Source organism: Harmonia axyridis, chromosome 2 (assembly GCF_914767665.1).
Source record: "Harmonia axyridis chromosome 2, icHarAxyr1.1, whole genome shotgun sequence".
NCBI classification, from domain to species: domain Eukaryota; kingdom Metazoa; phylum Arthropoda; class Insecta; order Coleoptera; family Coccinellidae; genus Harmonia; species Harmonia axyridis.
The window spans coordinates 14,726,018-14,746,281 of NC_059502.1; the positions used below are offsets into that span (position 1 = coordinate 14,726,018).

Genomic DNA, 20,264 nt, shown 5'->3' on the forward strand with positions numbered 1-20,264 from the left:
TTTAAGTTGGCATTACTGTTCAAGATGGCGACCGATTTAAGAGCTGTCAAGTGATTTATTCTCAGTTTGGTTTGGCAATTCATCATAAATAGACTCACGTCTGAGCAACGCTTGCAAATAGTACAATTTTATTTCGAAAATAATGGTTCTGTGCGGAATACGTATCGCGCACTACGTCCATTTTATTTTGTTTAGCGATGAAGCGCACTTCTGGTTGAATGGCTACGTCAACAAACAAAACTGCCGCATTTGGAGTGAAGCTAATCCTCAAGTTTATGTCGAAACACCGTTACATCCAGAAAAACTGACTGTTTGATGGCGCTTTATGGGCTGGTGGAATCATTGGTCCGTACTTCTTCAAAAACGATGATGTCCAGAATGTTACAGTCAATGGTGATCGGTATAGAGCCATGATTACTAACTTTTTCATTCCTGAATTGAACAACCATGATGTCCAGGAGCTGTGGTTCCAACAAGACGGCGCAACATGTCACACAGCTCGTGCCACAATCGATTTATTGAAAGACACGTTTGGTGACCGCCTAATTTCACGTTTTGGATCTGTGAATTGGCCTCCAAGATCTTGTGATTTAACACCGCTTGACTACTTTATGTGGGGCTGTGTAAAGCAATTGGTCTATGCGGATAAGCCACAAACCCTTGACCATTTGAAAAAGCAATCGAAAATTGGACGTCCAGATTGGACTACATCCGAGCCAGCCGTGGCGGTCATATGCCAGAAATCATATTTAAAATGTAATGCCACAAGATTATCTTGCGGATAAATAAAATTCATGTCAATCGAATAATCCATCGTTGTTTTATTGCAATTTAAAGTTCTATAGCTCTAAAAAAAACACCCTTTATATTCCGACTATAAAAAAGCCGAATATCTGAAGAAAATAGAAAAATGAGTGGTGAGTGCCTCACCTTATTTATTTCAGTCAGTAAATCACACAAACACGACCATTTCAAGTAAGCAGTTGGGTAAAAAGCGTGAAAACATTGCACGAAAGTCTGGTGACATTCTTCAAGGATCTCAATGGTCAAATCCATATTAGTAGTACTACGTTTCGACAACTTTTTCGTTTGGAATGTCACCGGCAAGCTGTCCGACAAGATTTGTTTGAGCAAACTTCTCACATCACCTATACTCTCTGCAAGATGTACGTTCTCCAACAATATCTTCTTGTTGATCTGGCTAGGGTAGATCTCATTGGTATAGGTTCTGATCAGTCTGAGACAAGCCTTGCTGATGTATACCAGACGTTCCAGTTCCAAATACGTGTACGTGTCCTTGATGTTCTGACCCTCGGCAACGCCCCACTTGAAGGTGTTCCACGACCATTGCAGAAGAGACAGTAGGCTCTGGAAACACTCTTTGGTAACGGTTCTCGAAAAGTCTTTGGACAGAATATGGACCGTTTCGGATATCTCGTATTGTCTAGGAGGAGCTTGGCTCTCGGGGGTGATGACCTTGTACAGTAATTGTGGTATTTGTCCAGCATTGACGTCGGTTCCATTATTGGATTTTTTCGACGATTTGAAATAAAACAGAACCTGGTCTTCGGAGGTGACCATGGCCTGACCTGTTGATCCGCAATCGCTGCTAGGTCCACTGATTCGGCACCAAGAAACGTACCAGCGATGGGCCTGAAATTTGAAAGAATATTAAACCTGTCGACGTCTAGTGCTTTTGCGTCACGCCAAATTCAAACTGTTAAATTAAACATCAACAAACCGGCAAATATGACAAGTTTTGCGCTTAACAGCTGTCCCTGCGTCCCTACAATTCGCTAAAGCGGCCAGGGACCCCCTAATTTTTTGCTGCTTCAGGTTTAATTTTGAAAAGCCAGCTACCTGAGTAGTTGTCATCTTTTGACATGTGACAAATAGAAACAACGTCATTACTAAAAATGGAATATACGCTTTAACAAAGCATTGAAATGTTTATAATTCTCTACAGGGTCCACGTTTCTATAGAAGTCACTTACAGCGCAGCATCTATTTTTTTGGACCAAGATTTTTCAACATCTTGCCGCTTTATTTGAAAAATATCGATGTAGGGAATAAACGCAATAGAAAAATGATGTTCGTGAAAGAAAATAGCGGTAAATTCACTGACGCCATTTTATTGCAGTCATAGAATAGAATAATGTTTATTTTCCCAAAACAAAATTAACAAAAAAAGTTCTATACAATCAGTCATGTTGAGCTTTATTGGTATTAGGCTAAATTGTGAGTCTCCCCTCTTTGAATTCTCTGGAATGAGTGTGGGAGTGTTCGAAATTCGTGAATGATGAATTTTTCGATCATAGGAATAATAAGGCATTCCACAAACAACAAAACGGCGCTACGTGCCACACCAGCAACGAAACATTTTCGCTAAAAAAGTTTCCTGGCCATTTTATCAATTGGCCACCGAGATCTTCTTTTTTACCAACATTAGACTTTTCTCTTTGAGACCACGTGAAAGATTAGGTATATGCCAATGCTCCACAGCATATTCAAATCCTTAAATATGGCATTCGTGAAGTTATCCAGGACATACAGCAGCAAATGTTCGAATTGGTCATGGAAAATTTCATGAAAAAGATATGGTGCTCCAACCGTAGCCGTAGCGGTCTTTGAGCTGATATCGTTTTGCTTCGTTATATATATATATTCCTTTCCACAATAAAATAAACGTACATCGATTTCTCTTAAAATATAATCTTTTTTATATCAAAATTAAACATCTTAGTGGAAAACCCTTTAGTAAGAACTGTCTTAGACACAACACCCTTTAAGTAACCTCGCATAAAAAGTCTAGAGGTTTCAAATCAGGAAATCTTGGAGGTCATTCAATAAGGCCCCTCCTCCCTATCCAATTCTCGCAAAAATGATCATTCTGAAAATCACATACTGGTAATTCCAAATATACCCTTCTCGTAGTCAGAAGTCATACTTTATGAAATATTCAACTGGGCTATTTTGTATAAGTTACCTAGTATAATGCGTAGATAATACAAAAAAGAAAGCATACGATTGTTTATAACATGAGATTGTTGAATATATACCTGCAACTGAACTGGTTCATCAAATAGCATAGAACATTTTTGCCTTGGTCCACACTCATAAGGTATCTCTTCTGTTTCAGCAAGCAACTCTCCATCACCTTCTTGTTCACCACCATCGGGGCCAATATCAAGAAGTTTCAGTTTGGCAGTATATTCTCCTCTTCCACCAAACAGGCCGAATCCTCCTAAAATACAATCAAACGATTTAAAAAGAATTAGTTTCGTACCCTAGTCAGCAGTGGCGTACCCAGACATAAGCCTGGGGGATGGGGGTTGGGGTGGTTGGATTAGGAAGAAAAACATTTTCAAATTTTCCTTCTTTTGAAGGAGTTTTCCACAGAATTTTGCTTACTCATAATAAGATTGTGATATACAGGGTGTTTCAAATTAAGTCAGCACCATTGCTAACTCCATTATTATTGATGCTACGATGTCGGCTAAACTAGTAGACTTTTTAGTGGTCTTCTCGATGCCGAAAACAAACAAAAAGTCGCGTTGTCAAAATATTTCATGAAATGATTTTTTTTTCAATGGAACACCCTATATCTGTTCATGCATTTCGATTCGTAATAACTTTCTCAACAACAAAGCTCATATCACCTTTCTTCCTAAACTGGAAAATGAGCGACTTATTGTGAAATATTTATTTCTTTCACTAGTACAAAAAATTTATTTGTTTTGGCGAATAAACCTCATGATTGTCCAAATAACCATTTTTTGTACTTATACGAATGACAATATTTTGTTAATAATAGCAAAATAAGACAGTAAAAAGAGAAAAGTGCGCTGTGATGTGAACTCGTGAAACCTGTGATCATCATGTAGCACCACTCAATCGACACCACTAAGCTTTTTGATATTAATAAACAAAACGATAATTTCCATCTTAAAGCCATATTCCGCTAGCCGCATTCATTTTGTGAATCAATAGTGTCAATAGAAGGGCCCAAATATGTATTCAACAAGAACGCGGTGTTTTTGACCATTTACTCGATATTTTATAGCGCTTTATCAAATCAGTTTGTTATAAATGTTTCCTATTAATACAACTGTCTTATTTTCACCTTTACGAAAAAAAGTCAAATGAGCTTTGGTGTTGAGAATGTTATTACGAATCGAAATGCATGAAAAAATATAGGATGTCCCATTGAAAAGAATTTCATTTCATGAAATTTTATGACAACGAGACTGTCAATTTTTTGTTTGTTTTCGGCATCGAGAAGACCACTAAAAATGCTACTAGTTTGCCCATTTAACCGACATCGTAGCATCAATAATAACGGAGTTAGCAATGGTGCCGACTTAATTTGAAACACCCTGTATAAGGTTGTTACATATAATGGTTATTCCTCCTGGGGGGATATATCCCCCTTATCCCCTCCTTGGGTACGCCACTGCTAGGTATTCTTGAAAAAGTTTCAACGTCAACAAAAACATGGAAGTTCGACTTACCCAACAGTATATCTGCATCAGCCATAAATCTTATTGCTTCGATACTGTGTCCTGAGTAACCCCATCCCCCACCATGTCCCTCGAATCTATTGACCACCTGATAATCCTCCTTCGAATACAGTTTACCGGAAACCAGCTGCCTCTCATCTGTTTCTTCTTTTACAGCCGCCATTTGCAGGTCGTGTGCAACCGTTAAAGTGTCCAATGTACACAACAAATTAAGAGCTGCTTGGAATCTAGTAACGAAGCAATTTGTCATCAATGGCAGAGATAGCTCTGGTGATAGGATGGAAGTTATGTTGAAATTTTTATCCCTTGAATTGTCAAGACGATGATTGGAGAGTGGTTTGTTATCCAATTTGGTCATATTCTTTGGGTTCAACTCCGAGGATATTATGTTGAAACACTCAATTTCGAGGTTTTTAGCATCGTACGACCATAGAACGTTGTATATGGGGTCAAGACATATTGTTTTGCCACAGAAACTCATTTGGTCTTTTCCTTTGAATGAGTTACAATTTCCATCTCGTTTGCTGATGACCAGACATGAGAATGACTTAGCTGTGTCCTCGTGGTTTGGAATCAGAACTGTTAAAATGTCTAGGATTAAAAACTTGATACTAGTCGAAATAGAATAGTTGATCCTAAATTAGATAAAAAATAGTAGTCCTTTAACTATAAAGCGATCAGTTTGATCTTTTATATTATACCCTGGTCCCTGATTAATAATTCCCAAAAAGAGATGGTCCACCATATTATGAATCTAACAATGTAAATGGAAGGCTGAGCTATCACTGATTCAGAACTGGCTTGCTCTAAAGGGTGCTTCTCAGACTGACCAGCTCTGGTCCTTTCTACAGTAAATGCTCATATTGGTCTGATTTGCTGTCTGCAAATTTCATCTGCTGACAAATGCATAGGGTTCAGAAGGCACTTCTCACAATAGTGCCACATCAGCAGTACCACAATAATTCAAAGTGAGCAACCCTATGAGATTCTTTGGGTAAAAAAAATTTCGCTTGTTCCAGTGTGGGTGAATTCCTTCAGAAGAATCTGTTCTTCATGAGCTCTCATTGCTGCTAACCTGTAGTATTTTCAAACTTACTTAAAAATTCAGGTGCAGAGATTTTTTTTGTGTCTTCGTTGTCTCCAAAAACACTATGTTGCTATGCCTAGCACCCATGGTAGAGTAAGTTTGTGTCCTTTAGCCAGTAATTAATACAGAATACATATTGCAGATAGCTTTGGTTATCTAGTTACTAGTTTCTCAGCGATAGTTGCAATGTAATCGAAAATGTACGCCAATTCAAAGTTTTCCTAAAGACTCCCTCGAGCACACTAACAGACAGCTACGGTTTCTGTCTACAAGAAAGATTTCCTGATCCAGAAGTATAAATAGCTTCAATTTGGTTCAAAAAACCATCAATATAATATTCTCGTCTTCAGAAACGAAAAAAATTATTAAATTATTCATCAAAAACGAACTTTGTAATCACATATGCCAACTGTATTTCAGGAATCCCCATTTTCTGTTTTTTTCGTCAGTGGCAAAATATCAGAAAATATAGCAATATTGGAATTTACTGAGTCCTTAATATAACAAAAGCTTTAATATTTTCCTATGAACTCACCCAAAGAATTTTTATTGGCTGTGATTGTTGACTTCGAAATACTCAAAGCATTGATCAAGCTTTCATCAATCTTAACAAATGTTTGGTCGCCCGAGGCGCCAACCCATGTAGCACGCCTTCCATGTCTAGGACCAATATCCGGCACTGGAGTAGGAATAGAATACCACGGCGTTCTAGGTGACATATATCTAGAACTACTGCTCTGTCCAGGTTGGGAATCTTGAGGAGAAATGACCGGAGATCTACCTAATTGTCCTTTTTGATGGTTACCAAACGTGTATATTTCTCCTTTCGAAGTGAGAACAACACTATGATTATTGCCTGCTGCAATATAAACAGCACTGCAGGGTAACTTTACCAACTGGATACTATTTTTTGCCAGGATATCTCCACAACCAAGTTGACCATAGATGTTCGACCCAAAACTGTAAACCTGAAAAGATCAACTTGTTGAGCCCATCTGTGTTAATCTGCATTCTCTATGAGTTAGAGGGTTTTGTCATATTTCCCAACATACCTGACCATTCTGACAAAGCAAAATACTATGATGTTGCCCACAAGCAATTTGAACAACTGGACTATTACAAGGTAGTTGAATTTTAGCAGGAGGCAAACAAGCAATTCTCGTGGCATCCCTTTCAACATCTGAATTGACTTGATCTTTACCTGAAATGATAATATAAGATGTACATCGATACAAATATTTCAAATTTTTCATAACTAATTAGAAAATTCTGGAAAAGCGGCCTTAGTCAAGAGAGATTTGAGGAAAGAATGCAATTTATTATCATGTTTAGTCAACCTCCAGAGGGCCATCATTCTTATTTCTTCGATTACTTACTTGAATTAGAACCGCCCAAATTAGATTGACGTATTATATTGTTAGCTCTATTAACCGGAGCTACTACAGGAGATTGCCTGATAATCTTGTTTTTCGAATTCTGTTTGCTTGGTCCTGCTGTCGATTTTCGTCCCTTGATTTTTCTCTCTTCTAGACGAGTTTGGATCTACAATTTTCTGTTGAATCGATGTTATCGAAGACTGATATTACATACTAACCTGTTCCTGAAGTTTACTTCTTTGACGAGGTGGAATCACTACTTTATCTCTGAAAATGATATCCAAATGCATCATTCCTGCCAAATCAGCCAATTCTGAGTTATCAACCACCTCCCTTGCGCATATCCGACAACAACCACATATGCTGCAACCGCTATCTCCTTCACCACAACCACATTCCCTGAGTAATTCAATTTATATTTAATTTATTTCATTATCACTTGCATCTCGAGACTTCCATTCGTTGATTTCTGTTTTATATGTAGATCTAATTGCTTTAATGTCATATCTACTGAATTTGTTACTATAGTGGTGCCTTCTTGCAAGCCCATCAAGCTACAGTTTCCTCAGACAGTCTCTGTTGACTGCATATTTTTGACGAGTTTATCTGACCAATCGCATATCTAGCAATCTCGTAGCTCCGCCCAGCTACATGATTGTTAGAATTGCGATTGGTTAGATAAAGACGTCGAAAAGCGGCGGTCGACAGAGACTGTCCGAGGAAACCGTACCTTTAGACTTTAGATAGAGCAAGCTGGTCAATATTTGGCAGAACGGTACCACTATACAGGGTGGCCATTTGAAAACGAAACAGACGAGATTACAGACGAAATGAAGTTTTTCGATAGAAATGCTCGGACAGGTCGATTTCTGCTTCGAGGGGGACAACTTAAGATGTAGGTTACGGACGCATAGCGCTTCAACCCATGCTACTACAACCCTCACCCCCAAATTTTGAATAGGGAAGATGGGGTGAGTGATACCTCATTTGAAAGGTATTTTTATACTGATTTCAGCACAGTAATTGTTTTTTCATTTTATGCATTAGTTCTCGAAATATTCTTAACTAAGTATTTGAAAATGAAGTGGTGTTTTCATGGCACTTGTAGTGTTTTGGGAAAAATCGACATTTTGAGCTTCAAAACAACCATGACTGTGGCTTCCTTCCTAACTAACTAACGCATGAATATTTCGAGAACTAATGCATAAAATGAAAAAACAATTACTGTGCTGAAATCAGTATAAAAATACCTTTAAATTGAGGTATCACTCACCCCATCTTCCCTATTCAAAAATTGGGGGTGGGGGTTGTAGCAGCAAGGATTGAAGCGCTATGCGTCCGTAACTTACATCTTAAGTTGTCCCCCTCGAAACAGAAATCGACCTGTCCGAGCATTTCTATCGAAAAACTTTATTTCGTCTGTAATCTCGTCTGTTTCGTTTTCAAATGGCCACCCTGTATAACATTCAAATACATATAAGACAGAGCAATATGATCAAAGTAAATCGCGTGGTTTGCGCATAGGGCAACTGTTATACAAATCAAATAACAATATACATATGAGTAAATTAATAAATGGAAAATGGTACTCACTGTCCAGGACATCTTTCGGAAATTGACGATAGACAACTAATAGAATAGCCAGTGCATTCCTTGCAAATAGTACAAATCATGCATCTATCATCGTGCCAGGCATGCGTTCCAGGGGGACACATGTTCATTTGTGATTCCATATTATTTCCATCAGATCTCCCAGCAATGTTTTCGGCATCTTTTCTATTCTCGTCGCCTTCCTCATAAATGTCCTGATCATCATGGGCACCACCAGTTTCCATGTCAACGATATTTGAAGAGCATCCTAACAATTAAATGAAATTCAACTATGAAAACATGCACATGATTATTAGCTCTATTGAAGTTGTAAGTATGAAAAGAGGCTTTCAAATAAATTAATGAAGAGGAATATTAAACTTACCTTCTCTGTATATAGGAACAAACTCTCTTCCACATTGGTATTTATTATTAATTCCAAATGTGAAAACTTGACCCTTACTAGTGAGAGCTACAGCATGTGCTTTTCCCAACGCTACTTGAGCTATGAATTCTCCTTTCAGGTTGTAGACGATACCTAAAAAATTATTAGTAAGATAATGACATTCGTTAAGAAACAGTAGGTACCTGTAGATGGATCAGCATGTGCAGTATCTTTTCCAAACATCAAAAGTTCTCCATCCCTATTTACTAGAGCAGTTGTGCCATTGTTACATGCAGAATATACTATAAAATGGCTATCCACCTTTATAATTTTCTTTGGTTTTATAGATTTCGGCTGTCGCCTCACTTTGCTCTGATCTCCATCTTCACCTCTTCTTGCAGTACCTACAAACAAATAAAACATGTTGGAACATCATACTGTGTAAAATTGATATAGATGATTACCTGTAAAAAATGCAGAACCATCCTCTGTTACGAGTATAGCATGAAGCCCATCGTGACCTACTGATATGTGGGTTATTTTTGGTGTTTTTGTTACTACAAGCTCTGCCCATTTGCTGCTTCTCATTCCTGATTGTTTTATACCCAGAGCTCCAGCTTTGCCACAAAAAAGTACCTGTAATTCATGAATATGGATGAAGAGGACATATCGGAAATGTGTTCTTGAACTATTTTAGTTAATTGATTCATTAATTTAATTAATTAAATTGATTCAAACTTTTATAAGAACTATATCTTCGCTTCCCTTGTCCTTGCTTCAATTAGCATTGATAATTTTGAGTTAACAACACAATTTTTTTGTTGTGTCTCACTGTTTCTTTATATTCTGTTAAGAGTTTGTGCGAACCTTTTGTAAATGTAGTCCACTCCAACTGGGAATTAACCCGAAAATCTTTAGGTACTCACCTTCCCTGACACTGTCCTTATAAGACCGAACTCTTTGCCAGCACAAATAGTAGCTATTTCATCGTCAGTCCCTGTGTTAACAGTATGGGACAATCCTTCATCTTCGAATGTGGCAGAGCCCAACACATCCACACATTTCCTTGCTAGTTTCAAGGGTAATTCATTTATAACTGCAGCAGGAACAACGTTCTGGTTCAGCATCCGTATCACAAACCCATCCTAGAAGATGACAGAGAAAAAAAAAACATAAGTGAGGATTTTACACATAGAGTAAGGTTGCACTTACATCTTTTGAGGGCGTTATTGTTCCCAAGTATTCACCATCTGAAAAAACCACAGCGGAAGCAGCGTCTCTACTGTGGAGCGGAACAGAACCGGATATTAGAAGGTCTTCTCTTTCGACAGTCAAAAACTCCACACCTCTCCTTCCAGATAGTTTTAAATACAGTTTTCCCTGAACATATAATTGTAAATTTAAGACAAGAGCATCATCATTTTGCTAATATCGCAGAAATGAAGAATTAATCCTACGAAATGGTATTATTCGAAGATTTTTTGTAAAAATTCAGATTTTTTTGAAATTCTAGATGTATATGAAGTAAGTACGCAACTGAGTTACCTATCTATTTATCAATAGATGGCTTCAGCAGTGAGTGCCGGTCTCAGATAGATAGAGGGAGCTTATGTCATTTTCAGTAAGCAAATTTTGTCCCCAACATGAACTGTCAAATTTGGCATGAAGCGCGCGGAAATAAAAACATACCAGTGATACGATATTTCACTCAAATTCGCGAGTTTCTCCATAGAGAACGCACTTCTCATGTCCCATAGTGAATCAACGTTTCATATTAACTCAAAATATATATCTAAATATATCAGAAATTCAGAAGACAAACTTCAAGCGCATCAAACGACGTGAAACAACGGATGACACTAGGAGAGCAAAAGTTGCCAAACCTTGGATTTCAGCAGGTAGATACAGGAAATAATAAATATTCTGCTTATTATAAATGCGACAATTAGGAATATTATCGGATTCCAAATATTCAAATTTGCATATTTAATCGAGAAACGTTGGCAAAATCATAACTTATTATTTATTTCTGTCCAAATTCCTATGACAAATTGCTTAATTTTTAATCGAGAATGACTCAAATAAATAGATTTCATTCAATATAATATACATTCGTAACAATACAGTAAAATTGTGGATTTGAAAATATATTACAATCCGACAACGTAATCTAACCTTGTTGGGGACCTGTAAAAATTACGTATACTCCCTCTATCTATATTTATTACTCTATGGTGCTGGTAGATTTTGACATATCCAAAACGTCATGAACCAAGCTTTTGAAACAGTCTCAAAAGCCCTCAACTTCCTAAACTTTTGTGGAGCAGTATATGTCTATATTTCCATGGAATTGAGTGAAATATATCACTGATATGTTTTTATTTCAGCGCGCTCCATGTCAAATTTGACAGTTCCTGTTGGGGACAAAATTTGCTTACTGAAAATGAAATATGCTCCCTCTATCTATGTTTATTACTTTGAGGTTATTCTCCATGAAACTCACCGCGCAGTATATCAATGTGCCATTGTCAGAGGGGTAGAAATCAGGTTTCCAAAAGTAAATATGGCCTTTCACAGTACCACCGTAGCCGCTCCCAATCTTGAAAAGTCCTTTGGAAGTGAATAAGTACAGATACATCCCATCCATAGCTAAGGATTTAGGTATCAAATTCAAATATTGAATTTCGTGAATGGCCTGCAGACGGCAACAATCGATTTTAGACGAAGTGGGTATGCCATGTGTTATCCAGTCCGGCCTTTGTATTTTTCCCAACAAAACACCATGTACGCTTCGTTGCAGAGAAGAAAGTACCAAAGGCATCTGTCAAAAAAAAAAATATATTAGCAAAACATAATTTTTTAACTGGTATCAGACCTGTATATTCTGAAGAGAAAGTGCTCTTGGGCACATGAGGAGAGCAGCAGTGGCTGATAAATATTTGCCGGTATCTCCTCTTACAACAACCAGTGATAATAAGCAAGCACAGGCGATAGCTGTCAAATGAGTACCGTCATTTGCAACTGAGCTTTCTGGTCCATGTAGAGTTGCCAAATCTAATAGTAAGTCGAATAAAGGATCAATTATATCCATTGGCTCCGACTTCAAGTCTGAAACAAACGACAGAGCATTATAATCTACAAAAATATTCAGATAACAAAGAGTATTCGTCTATGAAGTATCATATCGATACCCACTACAAAGGTGAAACCATCAACAGTGAATATTACATAATCTTATTGATTTGATAGATTGCAGAAATTAAGAATAAACCTCCTTAAATACAAAAGAATAATTATTTTTCATCGAAACAATACTACTTTTTCACAAATCAATGAAAACCATGGTCAAATCGAACAAAAAAAAAGAGCGTTGGAGTACCTACATAACTCACTCTTGAAGATAAATATGTTGCCATTTATAAATCGATTTCGAAGTACCTTTTGAAACGGTCATTGATGACTGTCTCAGTGCAATGTATTTCGTAAATCGCTTGGACAAAAAGTCCTCCATATGGTATACCGATGGATCAAAATCAGAAAGAGGCACAGCTATTGGGGTATATGGGCCTAAAACGAGGATCTCTACATCCCTGGGAAGTGAGCCCTCTATCTTGCAAACCTAAATCACCTGAATTATTCGTCACAGACCCCTCAAATAAAAACGTTTTTCAAACATCAATTTCTAATCTAAAACATGGTGAGGTTTCAAGGGCGTTGCTTACGTCCAGGAGAAGTTGCAGTCTCGGGAATATTATCAAGTTTTTTCTTGAAAATTTCAGATTTTTATCTATAATTTCTGAAGTAATGTACTAATCGCCCAACTGCGAGCATTTTCGTGATCTAAATAGTCAAATCAATCAATTAAATGATACAATATTCCCATGAAGGAACTTTTATTTTTTTTTCAATTTTCTAAGGGTAAGGTATGGAAAATTTTACGAGAATTTTTGAACAAAAAATTTTTCAGGTGAGATCGAAATTCGGCTAATCAGGGATCGCCAATTTCAGCATCACTCACCGATTCTCCTTAGAACTCCCGGTTTTGAGAAAATTTGAACTCGAAAATTCAGAAAAAATTGAATTTCCCTCCAAAAATAGTTATAGCTCCTGAATTATTCGTCACAGACCCCTCAAATAAAAACGTTTTTCAAACATCAAGTTCTGATCTAAAATATAGTGAAGTTTCAAGGGCTCAACTTACGTTCAGGAGAAGTTGCAGTCTCGGGAATATTATCAAGTTTTTTTTCGAAAATTTCAGACTTTTACCTATAATTTCTGAAATTATGCAACTGCAAGCATTTTTGTGATCTACGTAGTCAAATCAATCAATAAAATGATACAATAGTCTCATGAAGGAACTTTTATTTTTTTTTTTAATTTTTTAAGGGGGAGGTATGGAAAATTTTACGAAAATTTTTCGACAAAAATTTTTCAGGTGAGATCGAAATTCAGCTAATCAGAGATCGTCAATTCTGTCATCGCTCACCGATTCTTCGTAGGGCTAACGGTTTTGAGGAAATTTGAACTTGAAATTTGGGAAAAAATTGAATTTCCCTCCAAAAATCGTTATATTTCCTGAATTATTCGTCACAGACCCCGCAAATAAAAAGGTTTTTCAAACATCAAATTCTGATCTGAAACATAGTGAGGTGAGGTTTCAAGGGCGTAGCTTACGTCCAGTCTCAGGAATATTACCACGAGATGAGCTTAAGGTAATGGTAGGACTGCTGAAGGGACACTGTCGGTGCAAATACATTTTGTCAGCAGATGAGATCAGCAGGCTCTGAGTAGAGGAAGTAGATACAACCGAACACATAGTTTGCAAATGTCCGGGGCTGACTGGCCCAAGAACCTTTCACATGTGAAAGTCAGTTGTGGATACTCACGAAGTAATAGCCAAGGCTCCTAAAGATGTCGTTTTCTCAACCGTATCGACGGCCTCCCTGGGTTTGTATGAATAGGCAGGATTAAGAACAAAAGTTCTAATTTTTCGCAGTGCCCGGAAGGATAACAGAGCCACAACGACCCCGATTCAGTGAATAATAATAATAATGTTGACATAATATAATATAAAGGAGGCAGAAGTCTGTTAGACATCATGGAACTTGCCCATGGGCAAATTGAATGCCTGCGAACATACTTCAAAGACAAATCAGGCACGTCAGAGATATACAAAGTAATGTGTGAAGCAGACGAATCAACACCTTTACAACTGCACAAGGGGCAAATGTCATACAACCACCAGATAATCCAAGAAAAACTGCAAAGATGGAGAAAAAAGCCCCTACATGGACGACATTTCAACGAGGTGAACCAGGATCATGTCGACATTGAAGCGTCGAACTATTGGCTTACATCAGGTGCGATGTATCCAGAAACGGAAGGATTTCTTTTAGCCATCCAAGATCAAGTGATCTCAACAAGAAATTACTGCAAGCATATCATAAAGGATCGAACTATTACTGACGATATATATATTACTGACGTTATAGGTGTCCAACGAATGAGACAATCCAACATATCACGGGAGGATGTCAAATGTTTGCAGGAAATGAATATAAAGAGAGACACGATGCAGTAGGAAAGATACTACACCAAGAAATGGCAACTAAATTAACACTAATTCATTCTGAAAAAGTGCCATACTACAAGTACCGACCGGAAACCATCCTGGAAAACAAACGTTATAAACTGTACTGGGATCGTACAGTTTTGACTGATAAAACAGTCCCTCACAACAGGCCAGATATATTGCTAGTTGATAAACATCAAAAGGCAGCAATACTCATCGACGTAGCAATACCTAACAACAACAACCTGCGTCAAAAGGAGGTCGAAAAAATTTCCAAATATAGGGACCTCGAATTTCAGATAAAGCGCCAGTGGGGAATGATATCAACGAGAACTATTCCAATTATCATCTCAACAACAGGAATAGTACCCAAAAATCTAAAGAGAAATATCAAACAACTAGGACTTAGTGAGTATATATGTAATATAATGCAAAAAGCTGTTCTTTTAGGTACTGCAAGGACGGTGAGAAAATTCCTAGGAAACGAAGGACAGGTCCAAGGATCGCGTGTAAGGGGACCAGAAGTTCGACGAGAACCAGGGGGACCACAAGGACCGGACACGACCGAGCTCTACCCTTCTGATATTTTAAATATCTGGGACTGAGTGAATGTTCCTCTTAGCGAGGAGTGAGAAGCCGACGGCGAGAAGAAATCCTACGCGTATAGGCAAAAGTCGGGATAATAATAATAAAGGTATGTTGACAATAAAGTAGTTTTGACTGATAAGAGTCCGAGACTTATTGTGTGAAATGGTAGGCACATAAAAGGGATTCATACATACATATGTTTATACCGAACCAAAATACATACGGGTTTCGGTATTGTAGTAGGTAAAAAACATAATCGTACCTTCTGGGCTTTGGCCTTGCAAAACATCAAGTAAAGCAGATAAAGCTTTGGTACACAATATAGGATGACTTATCCTACTCTCCTTTATGATTTCAAACACTGATCTCAGTCCAAGTCCAACGACCTTGGATACTTTCAGAGGCACATAGGTGCAGCTGTGACTATTTTCTTCAGTATCGCTCTCGATTTCACTTTGATCTTGCAGAGGGGCGCTGCAGCTACTCTGCAGATAATCTTGGCTGGCTTGCTTCATCCATCTGTCCAGTACGGCAAGACGTATAGATGCAAATACAGCAAATGCAGAAGCGTTGCTAGGTAATTCGATTTCTGGCGGAAGTTGAACATCCTCACAGAGCATCTCGATACGATTCTTTTGTTTCGATCGAGACTTCGACTTCTTCTTTGGTTTCTTCCATTCTAAACGTTTCCTGTGAAAAAAATCGCATAATATTATTCTTTATTTACATAGGTCATTCCTGATGAAAAATTTGAATGAAGGGACATCATATCGCACAGAGTATTCCAGAAGAGTTATAGTAACACACTCCAATCCATATAATCTTTACCATGGCGTAACTAGAGTTGACTTATGGGGGGGCGGGGATAGGGTTAGCCCCCACTTTGAAAAAGCAAAATCTTTCAATTGTTCATGAACATTTTTTATTCAAATTGTTACTCACATTTTTTTTTATTTCTTCTAATCAATAGGGGGTTATATCCCCAATAAACACCCCCCTCTTTACGCCTTTGATATTCACAAGCGTTTAACGAACGTTTCGACTTGTCATTTTCAGAAACTAAAAGTTATTCATTTTGAACTTCTAGTTTCGAAACGTTAACCGCTTGCGAAGATTCTGTCGATTATAGAATGGTTGCTTCACTTCAGTTTAAACAAGAGATATTGTTTTTAGTAGTGTGGCGACTCTTGGCTTACTCGAGAGATGACCCTGCACGCTGCGCAGTTCTCGGCAGAATGACGCTGTTTCATGAAAGTCACCAAGATGCACTATGAAGGTGTATATGGCAGGGACCACCGAGTTGCCATACTTATGATTTCATCAGGGGTCCCGGTAGGGCCCCGAAATGCCTCGAGAGAGAGTGCATCATAAAAATTGGTTGAGAACAGCCTCGCTGAAAATCCGTATCCCGCCTCAAGGAGATTTGGTAGCCTCAAGAATATTATCGAATTTTTTTTTTGAAAAATTCAGTTTACAAACTTTAATTTCTGAAATAATGGACTAATTGCTGAACTGCTAGCATTTTCATTATCAACATCAACGAATCAATTGATATAATGGAATAAAATTTCTATACGAGATTTTTAATTTTTCCTAAAAAATAAATTTTTTCAAGTTCTAGGTATGGAAAATTTGAGACAAATTTTTGGAACTAAAGATTTCCGGACATGTACGAAATTCGGCTAATTAGGGATCGTTCATTCTGATACGGCTTACCGATTCATCGTAGATCTCACAGTTCATGAATATTTGAACTCGAAATATGGAAAAAACCGTAAAAATTGAATCTCTACACAAGAATGTTACTACTTATCGCCCAACTGCAAGCATTTTCGTGATCTACATAGTCGAATCAATCAATAAAATGATACAATATTCTCATGAAGGATCTTTTATTTCTTTTCAATTTTACGAAAATTTTTCGACAAAAAATTTTTCTGATGAAATCGAAATTCAGCTAATCAGAGATCGTCAATTATGTCATCGCTCACCGATTCTTCATAAAGCTCACGGTTTTGAGGAAATTTGAACTCGAAATTTGGGAAAAAATTGAATTTCCTTCCAAAAATCGTTATATCTCCTGAATTATTCGTCACAGACCCCTCAAATAAAAAAGGTTTTCAAACATCAAGTTCTGATCTAAGACATAGTGAGGTTTCAAAGACGTAGCTTACGTCCAGAAGAAGTTGCAGTCTCGGGAATATTATCAAGTTTATTTTCGAAAATTTCAGATTTTTACCTATAATTTGTGGAATAATGTACTAATCGCCCAACTGATGCAAACATTTTCGTGATCTAAATAGTAGAATCAATCAATTAAATGATACAATATTCCCATGAAGGAACTTTTATTCATTTTCAATTTTCTAAGGGTATGGAAAATTTTACGAAAATTTTTCGACAAAAAATTTTTCTGGTGAGATTGAAATTCGGCTAAGCAGAGATCGTAAATTCTGGCATCGCTCACCGATTCTTCGTAGAGCTCACGGTTTTGAGAAAATTTGAACTCGAAATCTGGGGAAAAAATTGAATTTCCTTCCAAAAATCGTTATATCTCCTAAAATATTGGCCACAGCCCCCTCAAATAAAAATGTTTCTTATAGATCGAGCTGTGATCTAAAACATATTTAGGTTTCAAGTCCGTATACTGCCTAAAGGAGATTTGGCAGCCTCAAGAATATTATCTACATTTTTTGGCGAGGCTGTTTAGGCCACGGAAGGCTTTAACCCCATTGCACAGGAATGTGTGGTGACTTTTAGCTAACTTGAGATATGGGACAGCACGCGCTTTTAGATGAAAAGTGTATATGGCGGGGAACACTGAGAGGGCGCGCGCCATCAAAATTGGCTGAGAACACCTGACACCTCGCTAAAGGAGAATCTCATCACTATATTGATTTAATCCCCTGGACACCAGACAGATTGCGAGTGATAAAGGGGTATAAATTTGGAACCCAATTACGTCACAAATATAAAACCTGAATTTTTACCATCAACTATCAAAATATGTTATTTCACTTAACATAGTGGAAATCATACTCCAAGCTCTTTTAAAAAATGAAAGTTTCAGGTGTACCCCCTATAAATGCTGAAATATATTTCTTTCACACCTCTCCAATAATTTCTGTGTTCAATTTGATTTCATATTTCGCTATTTTGTCACGAACTTTTGAGGGTCAGATAGTAATGATCGCCTATGAATTTACTGGTAAAACTGATCCCTAATTCTTGATGATACTGCGTCCAATATATGACATCATCAATCTTATGTCAAGAAAAGTTAGCAATGTTTTTATGTACCTACCATTAGCACATAACTCTAATTGGCTCACTGCTATGACCAACAACTAGCAATATATTCAGTACTTGTTGGGAAAGGAATATCAACTTTTGTAAGCAGAATGAAAGGAATTGTAGATCGGGTGAAAAGTGACTACCCTATCTATAATTCCTTTATATTCAATACTTTCAAAGGACTTTTTGTACGCCACTGGTGGAAACTGTAAATATGATTCTTCGGAACACAGCACCTATTGAACACAAACATTCTTGGAAAATGTGGAATTTATAATTTATTACTTTTAATTTTTTATATTCAACACCCTGTATCACTGCAACGAAGAACATTTGATAAAAGACATTATAATAAGTTTATTAGAAAAGTCTTATTCATTTTTTAAAGTGAATCTTCTGTTTCAATTCGGCACCATAGTTTCATGACAGTCATGACACCCTGTTTATACAATTGGTTTTCAAGAGCTTCATTGGCGCATGAATGATGAGCACTCAAAAGCTTTGGCCGCCAAGTCAGAGCTTTGTTTTTAGTATTGGATCAGTTTTCATGAATATGTTTTTGATTGAGTCGGTTGAGTTGATATGGCTTGAGCCTGAAATAACCAAATGGAGCATAGTGAATAAAATTAATGTCGGCTCAAACTGCACGTGATTATAGATGTAAGCTATATTTTCACAATTTCTGTAGTTCCAAAAATTTTATTTAATAATTTTTTTCATTGGAAAAATTTTATTTCTAAAAGAAAAAATTGATGAACATATTGCATTAATGTAATGGTATGAAGGTTTTCATCAATAATTATTATAAACACATATCAGTAAATGATTTAAATAGGCAACCCATGATGCAGTGATGTATTGTTGGTTGCCTATTATTACAAAGATATATTTGAAATTTCATCTGTAAGTATATCCACGAATAACTATTTTTTTATCTAAAATTCTGAAAATAGTTACCTCGGACACAATTCAGAAAGATGATTTTGTTTTATATTATTCATATGAACTGAAAACAATTAATTCCTTAGTCAGATGCCCAAAAAAACTCATACATCTAACTCAGTTTGTGATACCAATAAAAAGAAAAGTTTCAGTTATACAAATTATTATTCAACATCTAATATTGCAACTTATACAATGGGAAGAGTCTATTTCATTTCCATCATGCCACTTAGATTTACCACAAGATAATTCAATTTATGCTTGAAACACATTATGAAATTCCTTAGACTATACTTCTATAATCTATGTGAAATTCTAATTCTTGCCCAGAACTTTTATTTCTTCTTTTGGAAGCAAAAATCTAAGCATCTCGGCTTTTTGTACTTTTGGTTTCACCTTTATATTTCAAGAGATTGGAAGCAATTAATTTAATATGTAATTTTATAGAGTTCTTCCTCAGAAGTCCTATGTTTCTACAATTACTTCTTCTTAAGAAAGTCATTACTTTAAATTTCAAATGGTATAGGGGATTGTTTTCTTCTTCATTTTTAATCAGCATTAGGTTTTCTCATTATATTTATTAATAATATCCTGTATTACTTCAAAATTGTATCCAATTCCTCCACAAAATCTTTATATGTTTAAGTATAATACCAAGTCTAATGTACACTTCAAATATTTCATATTCTTGATATGGAATGGACTTTCAATACCCCTCCCCTTGTAAAGATTTTTCTTCAGGTTTAGCATATCATCGGCAAGTCTTGTGGTTTACTGTGTTTTATCCAAAGTTCCTTCTCGTCACAGAACCCACATATGTAAAACCTAATAATGAGCAACAATAATCAGAAGTTATTGTTGTTTTTGTGATCTGACCAAGTTTGGTCCGATCTGTGAACTCGATCTTTCA

The 20,264-nt window shown here is 36.8% G+C and overlaps 1 protein-coding gene across 1 annotated transcript in view; it reads right to left on the minus strand.

Moving 5' to 3' along the window:
• The window catches only part of LOC123673488 (E3 ubiquitin-protein ligase MYCBP2), a 130,772-nt gene that overhangs the window by 109,354 nt on the left and 1,154 nt on the right, over positions 1 to 20,264 (minus strand). Inside the window, exons 2-17 of the mRNA XM_045607994.1 lie at positions 15,381 to 15,808; positions 11,834 to 12,066; positions 11,462 to 11,779; positions 10,171 to 10,338; positions 9,885 to 10,103; positions 9,423 to 9,594; positions 9,162 to 9,362; positions 8,959 to 9,111; positions 8,577 to 8,841; positions 7,202 to 7,382; positions 6,984 to 7,149; positions 6,660 to 6,808; positions 6,143 to 6,575; positions 4,512 to 5,099; positions 3,060 to 3,244; positions 931 to 1,653 (exon numbers count right to left, since the gene is read on the minus strand). Of these exons, the coding sequence (XP_045463950.1) occupies positions 931 to 1,653; positions 3,060 to 3,244; positions 4,512 to 5,099; positions 6,143 to 6,575; positions 6,660 to 6,808; positions 6,984 to 7,149; positions 7,202 to 7,382; positions 8,577 to 8,841; positions 8,959 to 9,111; positions 9,162 to 9,362; positions 9,423 to 9,594; positions 9,885 to 10,103; positions 10,171 to 10,338; positions 11,462 to 11,779; positions 11,834 to 12,066; positions 15,381 to 15,808 (4,582 nt within the window). The remainder of the gene's footprint in view (positions 1 to 930; positions 1,654 to 3,059; positions 3,245 to 4,511; positions 5,100 to 6,142; positions 6,576 to 6,659; positions 6,809 to 6,983; positions 7,150 to 7,201; positions 7,383 to 8,576; positions 8,842 to 8,958; positions 9,112 to 9,161; positions 9,363 to 9,422; positions 9,595 to 9,884; positions 10,104 to 10,170; positions 10,339 to 11,461; positions 11,780 to 11,833; positions 12,067 to 15,380; positions 15,809 to 20,264) is intronic.